The sequence below is a fragment of the Pygocentrus nattereri genome, chromosome 3 (assembly GCF_015220715.1).
Source record: "Pygocentrus nattereri isolate fPygNat1 chromosome 3, fPygNat1.pri, whole genome shotgun sequence".
Lineage (NCBI taxonomy): Eukaryota > Metazoa > Chordata > Actinopteri > Characiformes > Serrasalmidae > Pygocentrus > Pygocentrus nattereri.
In genome coordinates this window covers 28,799,679-28,815,769 of record NC_051213.1, presented here as the reverse complement: position 1 = coordinate 28,815,769, position 16,091 = coordinate 28,799,679, and the positions used below count along the sequence as shown (strand labels likewise).

Here is a 16,091-nt window from a genome sequence, read left to right as displayed (position 1 = left end):
TACACCCCTCTTACATTTTTGCCAAAACAAATCAAATAAGCAGAAGCAGAGAAAAACAGAAGACAAAAGTGGCAAGAGCAATATAAGAAATAAGATATTCACATCATGAATCATTAAAACAAAAGAAAAAACTTTTTTGTCTTTCGCACAGACACATTCACAAAACAGCCATTAGGAGTGGATCTTTGTGTACTTCTGGTGCTGGTCCCAAACCCGGATAAATGGTGAGGGTTGCGTCAGGAAGGGCATCCGGCATAAAACTTGTGCCAAAACTATCATGCGGATCACAAATATGATTGCCATACTGGATCAGTACTCTTTTCCAGGAGACCAGATGGAAAGGAAGCAAGGCCAGGAACATTGGAGGTGGATTCAAACTGTTCTATCATGGTGTAGAGAGGAAATGAAATGGAGTAGGGATAATCCTAAAGGAGCAGCTTGTGAAAAGTGTTCTGGATGTGAAGAAAGTGTCAGACAGGATCATGAGCCTGAAGTTGGAGGTTGATGGTGTAATTTTGAATGTGGTCAGTTCATATGCACCACAGGTTGGTTGTCAGTTAGAGGAGAAAGAGGAATTTTCGAGTAAGATGGATGAAGTGGTAGATGGTGTCCCTAGAGAGGAGAGATTAGTGATTGGTGCAGACTTCAATGGACATGTTGGTGAAGGGAACAGAGCGGATGAAGAGGTGCTGGGTATGTATGGTGTGAAAGACAGAAATGCGGAAGGTCAGATGGTTGTAGATTTTGCAAAGAGAATGGAAATGGCTGTGGTGAACACGTATTTTCAGAAGAGGGAAGAACACAGGGTGACATACAAGAGTGGAGGGAGGTGCACACAGGTGGATTATATCCTTAGCAGGAGATGACACCTAAAGGAGATTGGAGATTGTAAAGTGGTACCAGGGGAAAGTGTAGCAAGGCAGCATAGGGTGGTTGTCTGTAGAATGAGGTTAGAAAGAAAGAAGAGGAAGAGAGTGAAGACAGAGCCAAAGATTAGATGGTGGAAGCTGAAGGAGGAGGATGGTTGCAGGCAGTTCAGGGAAAAATTGCAACAGGCCCTTGGGGGCAGTGAGGAGCTACCTGAGGACTGGGAAACTACAGCTAAGGTGGTGAGAGAAACTGGCAAAAATGTGTTGGGTGTTTCGTCTGGTCAGAGGAAAGAAGACAAGGAAAGTTGGTGGTGGAATGAGGAAGTCCAGGAGAGTATTCAGAAGAAAAAGGCAGCTAAGAAAAAGTGGGATAACCAGAGAGATGAAGGAAGTAGGCAGGAGTACTGTGAGGCTAGTGGCATAGCGTAAAGAATGGTGGCAAAGGCAAAGGCTCAAGCCTATGATGAACTGTATGAGAGGCTGGACAGTAAAGAAGGAGTAAAGCACTTGTATCATTTGGCTAAACAGAGAGATAGAGCTGTAAAGGATGTACAGCAGGTTAGGCTGATAAAGGATACTAGTGAGTGAACAGAGAGTGTTGAGTAGATGGAAGGAGTACTTTGAAGAACTAATGAATGAGGAAAACGAGAGAGAGAGGAGGACAATGGGGGGAGAGATAGTGGATCAGGAAGTGCAGAGTATTGGTAAGGTGGAAGTGAGGGCAGCTTTTAAAAGGATGAAGAATGGAAAGGCAGTTGGTCCAGATGACATACCTGTGGAGGTATGGAGATGTTTAGGAGAGAAGGCAGTGGACTTTTTAACCAGGTTGAGTACCACAGATGTAATTTTTGCGTTGAGAGTGTTGGTAGAGAAGTACAGAGAAGGTCAGAAGGAGCTACATTGTGTCTTTGTGGATCTAGAGAAGGCATATGATAGGGTGCCAAGACAGGAACTGTGATACTGTATGAGGAAGTCAGGTGTAGCTGAAAAGTATGTTAGGGTGGTGCAGGACATGTATGAGGATAGTGAGACAGTGGTGAGGTGTGCAGTTGGAGTGACAAATGGTTTCAAGGTGAAGGTAGGGTTACATCAGGGATCAGCTTTGAGCCCCTTCTTGTTTACAATGGTGATGGAAAGGTTGACAGATGAGGTCAGACAGGAGGCTCCATGGACCATGATGTTTGCAGATGACATTGTAATCTGTGGTGAGAGTAGAGAGCAGGTGGAAGAGAATCTGGAGAGGTGGAGGTTTGCACTGGAGAGGAGAGGAATGAAGGTCAGTAGAGACACGTCAGAATACATGTGTGTGAATGAGAAGGAGGCAGGTGGAAAGGTAAAGATGCAAGGAGTAGAGGTCGTAAAGGTGGATGACTTCAAATATCTTGGGTCAACCATCCAGAGCAATGGACCGTGTAGAAAAGAGGTGAAGAAGAGGGTGCAGGCAGGATGGAGTGGGTGGAGACGGGTGTCAGGGCTGATGTGTGACAGAAGGATAGCAGCAAGAGTGAAAGGGAAGGTTTACAAGACAGTAGTGCGTCCTGCTATGATGTATGATTTGGAGACTGTGGCTCTGTCTAAAAGGCAGGAGGCTGAGCTGGAGGTGCCGGATATGAAGATGCTGAGATTTTCATTGGGAGTGACAAGGCTGGAAATGAGCAGATGAGAGGGACAGTGAAGGTGGAGCAGTTTGGAGATAAAGCCAGAGAGGCCATGTTGAGATGGTTTGGACATGTGTTGAGGAGGAATAGTGGATATATTGGGCAAAGAATGTTGGAGATGGAGCTGCCGGGTAGAAGGAGAAGAGGTAGACCTCAGAGAAGGTTTATGGATGTAGTGAAGGTGGACATGGAGATGGTTGGTGTAAAAGTAGAGGAGGCAGTGGATAGGGCAAGATGGAGGCAGATGATCCGCTGTGGCAACCCCTAAAGGGAGCAGCCGAAAGAAGAAGAAGAACAAGAAGAAGAAAAATAGACACATTCACACTCGCACACATATGATTGGACAATTTCTCTCAATTTTTATATCATTTGCACATCATATGCACTTCTTAATGAATTAATGATTAGTGGATTATCGAGGTCACTCGATTGTCCACTAATAATTTATCTTATTTTTTCTGTTAATTAGTGTGACATGCAGAGCACGTTTTTAAGTATTTTAATTACATCACCCTCTGCTGGACCTTACTACAAACGCACTTTGAATTTATCCATTATGTTTTTTGAAGTGCTGTCACTCCAGCTGTTTTAAACCTGCATTATAAATTAACATTTTATACAAATAAGTAATCTGTATAATATATAGTCTGTTAGATTTAGATTTTCAATGTGTTATTTTCACATCGCTGTTCAGCCAGAGGACTTGTAGAGAGGACAATTTCCACTCTGCAATGTCTTCCGGTTTTCTCAACCGCTAGAGGGCGCTCCCGTCCAAAATGAGTGGTTTTTAATGGCGCATTTGAGCAAAATTGTAGTTTTAAACGCTTAAACATTTTTAATGGAAAAGAATATGACCATTTCCTAAACGGTGAATGTCATAAAAATTTTAACTCTGTTGTTATATTTTTAAGAGCTTTTAAATTTGAGTTATAGCAGTTTAAATGACGTCAGTGAGCGCGAACAGCCAATGAACTGCTCCGCTCACCCGTCAATCATCACGCTCTGGCGCTGATGTCCGCCTCCTGCTGCCCAAAAACACGTTTGCGGTACAATAAATGAAACATATCGGTGCGTTTTCTTTGCTTTTTTAGTGAAATACATCCTTATACTTTCTAAAATTAAATAAAAGTTCTGGGCGAGTGATTAGAAACTATTTTCACCGTCGAGCTGGATTTACTCCCATTCATTGAGGACTCGCTCCCGGGCGCCCTCTGCTGGCTGGCAGTCCTGTTTCTGTTATAGCGGAGGGAATGGGGAGTGGCCGGGCTCCTCATAAACCGGCTCTGGGTCAGCATTACAACGAATAAACTGCGTCTGTAGGAAGTTGCGTCAGCCAATCGTATTTCAGCTACTGACGCGCAACTAGAAATCGCTCTATGATTGGCCAATGCACAAACTGATTGACAGTTTTTTCTGCTTTCCGCCCCGCCCACCCTGCCCAGCGTAGGAAGTGACTGGGTGAGGAAGTGGCGATAGACGCAGGGGCGCACAGCAGACTGTGAGTACTAATACAACAATCCGATTTCAGCGTTTAAAAGACGAACAAAATCCGATTCATGCCATCTCAAGTCCAATCGAAGCTGTATGCAGTGGCTTAGTCGGGTACATTTGGACATTTGTTGTCATTTGTTCACGTGACTGATCAATCAATGCTGCTGATCAGTCTGGCTCTCATTCCAGTATCGCATTAAAGCTTCTGTGAAGGGATTCACCTCCACGCCTGTATGATGTTGAGCTCTGATCTGAGTGATGTGAGAAAGAGACACAGTCTGAGCTCTCTCGTGTGTAGGAGGCTGAAGGAGAATGGGAGGACCCCTGTAGCATGTACATTATTCATTGTTTATGGGCTGAAAATCTGTGTTTAAGGACTTTCCCCCCTAAAATCTGTCACTTATTATGGGTTGACAGCTGTTGTCCACCCCCTATGCACGTCAAGTACAATAAAAACATCTGTAGTGACTGATGAGAGAAAGCTCTTATTGCCTTATTAAAGCTCTTATTAAGCTCTTATTTTAATACTTAGTGGCCAGACACAACACAAGCTTCCCAACACAAGCGTTAGAGTAATTGATTTTATGGTCCTACTCAGAATTATGTTTTAATTTCCATCATTTTTCTTGGCCTTTACCGTATTCATACTCTGAGTTCAGGGCTAATCAGAAGTGCCTGAAATGATAGAGTCTTGATAGGGTTTTGAAGTTGACAATGTCTGTATATCTTCCTGAACTGTATTGAGTAAATAAAGCAGACCAGTTGATTGTCTGTTATCTTGCTTTGACATCCAACCAAGGTTTATCTCTAAACTCACTGGTTATCTGTGTTATGAAGAATATCAGGCATATAGCCGTGTCTGCTAGAAATGAACTAATAAAAATGTTCTGTGTCCCTCTGACTGACTGGTTCTCGTAAAAGGAGGCCTCCAGGTTTGTTGTACACAGAAAGCTCAGTAAAAGTCTGCAGATAGTTTCAGGTTGCAGTGTAGAGTGTAGAGACCAGTGAATACAGTGTCACCTCTTCACAAGAGTCTTCTTTATTTATGTGAATAGAGAAATGTCTCCAGATGAGCTGGTCTACCTGGGGATCCTCGCTGCATCAATACCCGTCGGATTCCTGTTCCGCCACCTGAGTAAGTCCCACACAAATCTGACAGCTGTGGAAAACGGAGCGCTGAGTTAAAGAAAAATCTGATTTACACAAATGTAGTCAGTCAGCCGCGACAATGTTGTGTCTTCTTTAGTTTTGCACGGGATCTGTGAGGCTAATGTAGCTAAGTCATGGAAGCTTATACTCAGTAATTAGCACTGTGCAAGCATCATACTTAAACCATCACACGTTTGAATTGTGCTCTACAGCGATCGCTCCTGTACTGTGACGTATTTTCAAGTGAAATGTGGTATTAGGGAGGGTCTCTAAACTAGATGTTAGGTGGGGATTTACAGCAAAAAGCAATGATTTTGGCTTTTAAATGTTATGATATGATGAAACATGCTCAGTATGACCTGTTTTGATTTCAGATTGAGTTTAAAGTGGAATTCCACCCATTTTTCAAAAAACTAAGTAGTTCATTGTGTTTTGATGTAAAATGATATATTGCAGAGAACCTTACCAACACCGATTTCTTTACAATAGTGGTGATAGGAACTGTGGGTCACAATGTTTACATGTGAACAACTTAATTATGCAGAAATTTGATAAAGAAAAATGTGGAATTGGCCTTTAAATATAAGTATGTAGTCCTGCTGCTGTAGCTAACAAGACTGAATTGTATGCTGGTTACAGGTCCTCCGATCAAGCAGGGCGCAGCATTGCTCTTGGGTCTCACCATTACTATTGCAACCTGCGGCATCCACACACTACACTCACTGTGCACAGTTTTAGGAACATGGCTGATCATCACGTTCAACTGGAGGTGAGCGCCATCCTTGCAAACATGGGTTACGAAACTCACTGTTCATCTTACAGAGCATGAGTGTTGCATCATATCTGAGAGCGATCACAGTGTGACTAAAGTGAAATGGCTCTCTGTTATATTCAGCAGTCATTATAGGGACCCCAGCTTACTGCCCTGTGTAGTATGATGCTGATGACCGTCTTCAAAAATCTTCAGAGAAATAACTGACTCAAGCTTGTGGTCTTGCATGAAGATGTGGGGATCTTATCTTTCTGTGTGATTTTTTTTTTTCCATCATGTGACTTCCTCTTTTGTTCTGAATTTATCTTGCAAAAAGTCTTCAGCTGTTAGCTTTGTAGATGAGATGTTATCAATATTTCTTTTCTTGCCTTTCTGTGATGATCTGAAACACTTTACATTTTAATGCAACAAATCTGAGTGGCATTTAAATAATAAAAGCTTGATATATCATGGGTTGGTACACAGTGAACTGCATTTCACTGTAGTTTTGGAGGTAATGAATTAAGGAAAACCAGAAATCATCCAACACCTTTGTCTGTGAAGGCTTTTAATCATCCTGGGCAACGAATTTTTTAGCAGTGGTAAGTCAAGACCACTGGGCATGTAGGACAATCTTGAAGATATTTGGATGAACTGATGAATTCCATCACATGATCAGTGAAACACCTTCAAGATAAAATCTTACTTAAAAGTGACAGAATTTGCATTAAAATTCTGAAGCGATCACAAGACTAATTTTATATTCATACATTACTTTTAGTGATGGTGCAGAGCTGATACAAAGTATCAGAAGTAGCAAAAAATAGGTAGTTTATATATATATATATATATATATATATATATATATATATATATATATATATATATATATAATACCATATTTGTATTTGCTGATACTTAAGGTTTTAATGCCTGGACTGGTAAAGAAAAGTGGTATCGTGCCACCTCTAATTAAAACAAATTGTGAGAAGTCTCTCATCCTTTAGGTTCAGAAATGTTTGCAGACTCTCTTGACAGTTTGTAGTTCCTACCACTGTTTGCAGATTTTGGAAGTCAATCTAGATTTTAGAGCATCTACACAATAAAAATCCAAAGTAAATGTAACGATTAAGCTGAGAGAGACAGTGTGGGAAAATCTCTTTAGAAGACAATCAGAAGAATCAGAAGAAGTTTTATTGCCATTGTCAATGAACAGGATTCACAGACTAGGAATTTGCTTCAGCATGAAGGTGCAACATAAAAACAAGTAGTAATAGGCATGCAAAATTAAGTCCACATAAATAAATACTCTATGCAAATATATAGATAGAATGAATAAAAATAAAAATACAAAAGGCATGTACAACAGTACTATATACAACAGTGCAGGTGGAATAGTGCAATTCAAGTAAAGTGACCAAGGCAGGGTTATAAAGAGGTAAGTGACGTGATTATATATTAAGTGCATGAGCAAGAAACACTGACACTCAAGACTCAAAACAAGAAAACCCATCCTCCTGTGAACCACATCAGATACTGTAGTTATAGTAAATTTACAAGAAGGATTGAACAGTAGAGAAGTTCTTCCTGTACTTAATCCCTACATACTGTATTTTCCCCTGCAGGAAAGCTCCCTCTCTGTCCCTGGGATGGACCTTCCTGTACCTGCTCTTCTTCCGGCTGGCCACATGGTTCAGTCTGCCGCCTCCTGGTCCTTTCGCCAACGCCATCCAGCTTCTTCTCACACTCAAGGTACAGAGTCCCTAAGCTGTCTTTTCTGATTTTCTAGGTGTAGAAACAAGAGAGCCTCCTCAGGCTGTTTGTTTACATTTGGATGTCTAGAAAAACACCTCATTTAGTACCAGTCAAAAGTTTGAATCCCTTTGAATGTATGTTTTTTGTAATCTAAGCATTTCATAATCTAGACATTCTTGGTTTTGAGGTGAATAAAAATAGTGAATATACATTCATTTCAACAAAAATTTAATTATGAAAATTATTTTCATGACAATGCTCACCTGCAAATAATTTTTAACAGCAAACAGGGTCTCAGCATATGTGGAACTTCAAGACTCTTAAAGCATCCCAGGTGGCTCTTCATGAAGCTTCTTAAAAGAATTACAGGGAGCCTACTTTGAAGAATCTATAATAAAAGATCATTTGGATTTTTTGTGTCTCTGCACAGTTTTGTTATGTAACTATTCATATAGATTTGCTATCTTTTACTATTGTTCGAAATTGTGGGAAATAGAAGGTGTATCCAGATTTTTGAGTGGTACTCGATGTTTGGAGGACTTTCTTTCTTGACATAATTCATTTTTATTTAACAGCTGGTCAGCTTAGCCAATGAGGTCCATAGTTATCACTCGGAGAAGAAAAAAGATGTGAGCTCCTTTTCCAAGTCTCCAGTGATTGGTGGTCTCTCCCATGTACCCTCCTTCTATGATGTTATATCCTACAGTTACTGCTACATTGGAATCATGACAGGTATTTTGCCTGATTTGGCATGTTTGTATTGTGGACTGATTTGTGTGTAAGGCTGAATGTTTCTCATATGCACTGCACTGTCTGCTTTGCACGAACTGTAATGTCTGTCTCTCTATCCCTTCTTTTTCTCTGCCACTAGCCAAGTAATGTGAGTCCACTTTCTTATTTAACTGAACTTGTCTATAATTTCTGCTCTTTTTCGATATCCCAATCCCCCATCCATGTGCTTATCATAACCTGCCCGACCACACTGTACTACCCCATTTCTACATTTCTTTTCTGTTACATTTTAACCTACTGAATCCTGTTATTATGTTTTTTTATGTTCTCATTTCATTGTTTGTTCTCTGTTGAATGTTTCCTTTGTGTCCTGTGTCCTTTCCTTATCTACACTCATATTATTATTTACATACACACTACCATGTGATTATTTTGCATCCTTTAATAATTCTCCTACTGCCTGCATGTGATCCATGCCTGATGTATCATTTCATATAAAATCATATCATATCGTCCTATCATATCATATCTTGCATCATTCCGTATAATACATATATTATCCACACAATTCGATACAAAATATCATCTCATATATCTTGCCATATCATCTTCTCATTCTCCATTTTCTGCCATCTCTCGCTCTTCTCTTTCCACCTCTTTCTTCCCTTTCTCTTCCTTCCCCGCTCTCTCTGTTGTCCCTTAGGCCCATTTTTCCGCTATCAGACGTATGCCGACTGGCTCAGGCAGCCGGATGCTGTGTCTCTGCCGGGCAGAGATCCATGTCTTCTCAGGCTGAAGATGGTGCCCGTCTATGGAGCACTCTTCCTGTTCGCCAACAACCTGTTCCCCCTCTCATTCGTCCGCACCGAGGAGTTCCTTGAACATAGCTACTTCTACAGGTATGTATCATTAAGCATCAAAGTCTGTACACTTTAAGTGAAAGACATATTAAAGGGCCTGTATCCTGCAGTTTTCTTGTATATTTTTGTTCCTGAGGCCCACTTATGAATGTTGTGTTGTTTTCGAGGAACAGAAAAAAAGCCCTAAATCATATATTGAGCCTGTTTTATACAACCTGTCTTTATCCCATAGAATCAAACATTCCGTTTTTGTTACTGTGTCTTTAAGATAACGTTTGAACATCCCTGTTCGAACTGGTGGTTTTGTTGATGTTTCAAGTGAAAATAAGTGACCACATCCTCTGCAGGGAACAAACCTAAATATGGCACTTTTCTGCTAATTTGAATTCACATTTTACATATTTTTTATGTGTTAAATTTACCAAATATTGTATTGTGCCCTTATACAAAAAGCTTCAACTTTAATGGGTGGAGCTAAACTGCTGTAGCCTGAATAGGCAGACATATGTGAATGCCTTGGGTTTTTGTTACATCACAAAACCAATTAATTTAAAACAAGCTGTTTTAGCAGCGTAGCTTCCATATGTGGACCACGTGTAACTTAGCAGTGACACTAATATGTGGAAAAAAAATAATACTACGATGTCATTGTTACCATTGTGTTGAGAATGATCCACCACCTATGTAATGTGTGATTTGAAAACATAAGCCTGCACATCATGGTGATTAGTAGCCCCATATGCAAATTGTGTTTTATAGACTGTTCTTATCCAGCATTTATCATAGACTTTCTGCACTGTTCATACATGGCTAGTGTGCAAAAGAGCAGTTTTTCTGGTGTAGCGAAAGTTTTATTTCCTAACAAATAATTGCAAGTTTGGCTACACACTGAGTAAGCTTAAAATAGTGCATAGGTAATTTAAGGACAGCTCAAGCTTTGATTATAATTTAATACCAAGGTAGGCAGAGAATGTTTGAAGTGTTTTTATGGTGAGAGAAAACTGAGTCATTGGTGTGAGCTGGAGCCATTAACAGCATTTGCCTGGCTGTCTGTGAAAATGCTATCTGTTAAAAAAAAAAAAAGCAGTGAACAAACTGTGTTTTCCACAGAGCCATGTAACAAAAGTAAATGTAATTTGGATTTTAAATAGTCCAGAATTGGTTACCAAAATAAAGAAACATACCATGATTGATAATTATATTAATGTTTAAATGCTGGTGGCATTGGTACTTATTTAAAATTAAGGATTTATGTACAACCCCAATTCCAATGAAGTTGGGTCGTTGTGTAAAACATAAATAAAAACAGAATACAATGATTTGATCCTTTTCAACGTATATTCAACTGAATACACTACAAAGACAAAATATTTAATGTTCAAACGGATCAACTTTATTGTTTTTTGCAAATATTCACTCATTTTGAATTTGATGCCTGCAACATGCTCTAAAGAAGTTGGGACAGGGGCGTGTTTACCACTGTGTTACATCACCTTTCCTTTTAACAACACTCAATAAGCGATTGGGAACTGAGGACACTAATTGTTGAAGCTTTGTAGGTGGAATTCTTTCCCATTCTTGCTTGATGTACAACTTCAGTTGCTCAACAGTCCGGGGTCTCAGTTGTTGTGTTTTACACTTTATAATGTGCCACACATTTTCAATGGGAGACGGGTCTGGACTGCAGGCAGGCCAGTCTAGTACCTGCACTCTTTTACTACGAAGCCACGCTGTTGTAACACGTGCAGAATGTGGCTTGGCATTCTCTTGCTGAAATAAGCAGGACGTCCCTGTAAAAGACATTGCTTGGATGGCAGCATATGTTGCTCCAAAACCTGTATGTACCTTTCAGCATTAATGGTGCCTTTATTTATTTTCATTAAGATGTGCAAGTTACCCATGCCATGGGCACTAACACACCCCCACACCATCAGAGAGGCTGGCTTTTGAATTTTGCGCTGTTAACAATCCGGACAGTCCATTTCCTCTTTGGCCCGGAGAACACGACGTCCATGATTTCCTAAAACAATTTGAAATGTGGACTCGTCAGACCACAGGACACTTTTCCACTTTGCGTCAGTCCATCTCAGATGAGCTCGGGCCCAGAGAACCGGCGGCGTTTCTGGGTGTTGTTGATGTTTGGCTTTTGCTTTGCATGGCAGAGTTTTAACTTGCACTTGTAGATGGAGCGACGAACTGTGTTCACTGACAGTGGTTTTCTGAAGTGTTCCTGAGCCCATGTGGTAATATCCATTACAGAATGATGTCGGTTTTTAATGCAGTGCCGCCTGAGGGATCGAAGGTCACAGGCATTCAATGTTGTTTTTCTGCCTTGCTGCTTACTTGCAGAGATTTCTCCAGATTCTCTGAATCTGTTGATGATATTATGAACTGTAAATGTGTTGTTCTTAAACTGTTGTTCACAAAGTGGTGAACCTCGCCCCATCCTTGCTTGTGAATGACTGAGCCTTTCAGGGATGCTCCCTTTATACCCAATCATGACACTCACCTGTTTCCAATTAACCTGTTCACCTGTGGAATGTTCCAAACAGGTGTTTTTTGAGCATTCCTCAACTTTCCCAGTCTTTTGTTGCCCCCTTCCCAACTTCTTTGGAACATGTTGCAGGCATCAAATTAAAAATGAGTGCATATTTGCAAAAAACAATAAAGTTTATCAGTTGAACATTAAATATCTTGTCTTTGTAGTGTATTCAATTGAATATAGGTTGAAAAGGATTTGCAAATCATCGTATTCTGTTTTTATGTATGGTTTACACAACGTCCCAACTTCATTGGAATTGGGGTTGTAAGTAATAATGTGTAATTGAGAACAAAATTGATTCTTCACAAATATACTCCAGTAGAAGAAAAAATGATCAGTTTTAAACACTCAGACAAGTGCAAACTTTACATAATGAATATGACTTTTTATTACGTACACCTGCCCCCACATTAATGCTGGCAGTTAGTTAATTACTTTTGCCACCACTTTTACATAGAAGCAGTTCTTACCTTACTGAGGGCTGCAGGCACCTGCTTTTACTAGCCCAAGCTAAATTGATCCACAGTAACCCAGATTTTGTGATGTGTGTCTGTATGGCACTTTTGTGTTCTGCTGTTGTAGGTTCTTTTACATGGTTGTGGTGTTCTTCGTGTTCCGGATGAGGTTCTATGCAGCCTGGTGCGGTGCGGAAGCAGGTTGTATCAGTGCAGGACTGGGCTGCTACCCACAGGGGGCGCTCTCCAAACCTGGAGGGGGACCAACAGTCCAGTACAGGTCAGCTCTCTCTGTGTACCTGTACTCACTTACCAGAAGACTGCCTTGCTAGTGTGGAGTTAGAGACAGTAGCCTATTTGTTGATGCACAAATTGTATTTGCCTTCCTCTAGCCCTTCATCAGAGCTGCTCTTGGCTGGATATTTTTGGGTGGCAGAGCACTCTTAACCAAATATCTGATCAACAGCAGTCTTGTGGTCAGAGTCTAACCAATGAGGTTGAGGCAGCTGACAAAATGTGCATGACAGGTGGGCTATAGTCTGTAACTCTACGCCTACATATTGGACCTATAATGTAGGCAGAATTCATAGATAACCACCTGTGGCCATACAACAGTTCTTAAGTTTATAATCCTATCCATTAACTCCAGATAAGAAACAATATTACAGTAATATCCTAACTAGACAAAATCTCCTAAATTCTGTCCTAACCCCAGAGGTGTCCTAACTTCTGTTTTAGCTGTCTGTTTCTTTCATTTTATTTAGTGACAGGCAGCAAAGTTCACTAATAAATAGAATAATGATCTATGAATTTTTATTTTCTAACAGTGTTTTAAAAATCCCAGACACTTGCTTCTATAATACAAATTTGTGAGAAGTATTGTCTTCTCAATCTTCTCAAATTCCAACTGAAACAAAAAGATTTTTTTCCACGGTGTCTGCAGATTTGATTTTTATGTGAATGTGGTTGTTTGCCTTGACCAGCCCTGATCCTGGTGCTCCAGTGGAGTACGACTTTAAGACCATCCAGAACATCGACTGCTACAACACTGACTTTTGTGTGAAGGTCCGGCATGGTATGCGCTACTGGAACATGACGGTGCAGTGGTGGCTACATCACTACATCTACCCAAATGCTCCCTTTAGAGCTTATGCCCTGAGGTAGGACACACGCAGCCCTACATACTGCACTGTTTTAAGTTGTTTATGTGAAACACTAGTGAATCCAAATTGTTCCGTATGTTTGTTTTATATTAAGAGCTCTTTCTCTCTCTCTCAGGGCTGGTTGGACTATGTTGATCAGTGCATACTGGCATGGTCTTCATGCAGGCTACTACCTCTCCTTCCTCACTATTCCTCTGTGCATCGCAGCTGAAACCTCCATGGAGGCATCGGTCAGGGCCCGTTTGGGTCCAAGTGGCCAAAAAGCTTTCGACTGGATCCACTGGTTCCTCAAAATGAGGGCCTATGACTACATGTGCATGGGCTTTGTCCTGCTGAAGGCCAGCGACACCCTGAACTACTGGAGCTCCATCTACTTCATTATTCATGTCATCGCACTACTCTGCATAGTGATTGGCCGAGTGATGGGAGGAGGGAGACGGGAGAGAAAGAAAGTGAGTGAGGGAGAGAAAGAGACAAAGAGAGACGATACGGTGAGAGAAAAGGCAGAATGATACTGATATAAGTGTCCTGTGCAAGTAGTGGGACGAGAGCTAGTACATGTACACAGGAAAAGAACTACACATCCCATCATGCACTGTTTTTGTGCCACCCGACAACAGCCATTCATCTGTTGCTGGAGGTTTTCAATGGTTATATAAGAGAAGAGATGCAGTATTATGTTAACAGAACATACTGTATTAAAAGAAGAGATGTTTTGTATGACCTGCCACTTTTATTATTACAAGAATTGTGAAATGGATTGTGGGGCTTGTGGTCCATATTTCTGTCTTTTATTGAATTAGTGCTTTACCACACTAAATAACTGGCCTTTACAATTGTGGGAACAGCCTAATTATATTTTATTTGTATCTGCACATGTTTCATGTTTCTCGCTTCTTTTTATTATGTAGTTTTGTGTTTTCCAGAGTCAAAAGTAATGTATCACAAAGTACATCCAGTATACAGAAGACAGGGGGCCTCATTGAGCCAAGATTCCTGCTCAGCCATCATGTCTGAATTTTAAGAGATTAAATAGTTTCTTTCAACTAACGGAACATGTCCACACGGACGTTGTTAGGGTTGAGATGACTTTGCTTTTGTTGCTCTTAACTTTGGAAGAACTTGAACGTTGTCTGACTCTGTAATACTGCTATCACTGTTATTAAGTTTATTTTTGAGGTATCAGGAGAATGTGAAAGGAACTGAGTGGCCACATTTTTACTGTCTGTCACTGGAAAGGTTTTTGTGATGCAGGGCTGAAGTAAACGGAGGTGTGCTCTTTAACCCCTTAAAGGACCTCTAACCTGTCATTGGGTCAAGAATTATATTCTCATATAACCATGCACCTTACACAGTATTCATAGTGATTACTAGTAGCTACTATATAATAACAAAGCAGTTATTGAGTTTTAAACCCTAAGATTAATTGCTGAATAATAAGGCTGGAGTTGAGAATTTCGCTTGATTTGCTCCTTTTGACTCCTCACACTTCCATGATCAGTGTTTAGTATCTGTTTGGTCCTTCACTCCTCAGCCTCTGCTTCACTTTTAAATGTTTATGACACACCTTAAATCCTATGTTGACAAATCCATCTTGTAACATTGAATTTTTTTGCTCTGATGATGAGGATGATGATGGTTCTCATTATTATTATTATTACTTTTGTGCAGTACTTTTTGTACAGAATGTTTTTCTTCCATCACTGCCATAATTTATATGGGATTAATTAGCCAAACAATCACAAACCACAAGCCACTGAGGCCATTTACCATGCAGTTTTTCTTATTTGTCTGTTGCCTGGATGTGATTCTGCACGGCTCGCTGTAAATACCGTCCCAAAGTCCTGTAAAGTTCAGCTGGTGTAAACCAGCAGACATGGAATTAGAGTCTGATGGTGTATATTTCTTTTCACATGGCCTCAGTATTTTCTCACTGTGTAGCACAACAGTGATGGGATGTTAATTTCCTTTATCACCTGTCCAGTAGCTCAACCTGCAGGGTGTTTTTAATGTTTTGTGGCCCAATAAACAATACTGATCATCTGCTGTGGTCCCTGTCCTCTCTGTGTTTTTTAAATCAAGTTTATGGAATAACTAGGGTAGACAGATGAAGTAGAAGAGGCTGCATTATTTAAAAAGGTGTTCTGCTTTGCCTCGAACGTCAAAGAGAGATAAGATCCCTCAACAGCAGCTCTTTCAGCATCGAGCAAAAGTCTTCATTGCTTCTATTTTTCATATCATTCTGAAAGTGCTCTACAGCTTTTGGTGCCATTAAAGCACCTCATTATGTTGTTACACGGCTCTTACAATAGAGTCCTATTCAGTTTCAGGGTTTTTTTAATATTGTATAACACTGTACAGGTGTATGACGTGTTTATGGTACTTGCCGGCTCAGAGCACAATCTTTCTGTAAGAGACTCTAAAGCAGTGAATGATTAACTGTGTGTCAGTTTTGGTCTCTCACCTTGTCCTAAAAAGTCCAGCACACTATCGTCCAGCAAAGCATACTGAAAAAAACATATTTAAAAGAAAATTACACTGAAGTAATTACTCCTCGACTAAATATATTATCAAGTTGTCCAGTATGAAGTGTGTTCACTGTCTTTTTTTTATAGCTTCTGTTATTTTCAATGGACTTGCTTCAGTTTTTCAAAGAAATGTGCAGG

General features: G+C 40.3%; 1 protein-coding gene across 1 annotated transcript; it reads left to right on the top strand.

Annotated features, from left to right (window-relative positions):
- The first annotated feature begins 3,959 nt into the window (after window positions 1-3,959).
- Window positions 3,960-15,468, top strand: mboat7 (membrane bound O-acyltransferase domain containing 7). Its single transcript, XM_017696465.2, has 9 exons — window positions 3,960-4,025; window positions 5,074-5,153; window positions 5,807-5,936; window positions 7,544-7,670; window positions 8,249-8,405; window positions 9,109-9,304; window positions 12,390-12,542; window positions 13,246-13,422; window positions 13,541-15,468. Exons 2-9 carry the CDS (start codon window positions 5,078-5,080, stop codon window positions 13,935-13,937), a joined length of 1,413 nt encoding a protein of 470 aa, XP_017551954.1. The 5' UTR covers window positions 3,960-4,025; window positions 5,074-5,077; the 3' UTR covers window positions 13,938-15,468.
- The last annotated feature ends 623 nt before the right edge of the window (window positions 15,469-16,091 follow it).

Excerpts from the sequence above, each read along its gene's own strand:
- mboat7 (XM_017696465.2), top strand. The coding sequence starts at position 5,078 with ATGTCTCCAGATGAGCTGGTCTACCTGGGGATCCTCGCTGCATCAATA. Across the intron at positions 7,671-8,248 it reads AGCTTCTTCTCACACTCAAG|CTGGTCAGCTTAGCCAATGA; the intron begins GTACAGAGTCCC and ends TTTATTTAACAG. Across the intron at positions 8,406-9,108 it reads CTACATTGGAATCATGACAG|GCCCATTTTTCCGCTATCAG; the intron begins GTATTTTGCCTG and ends GTTGTCCCTTAG.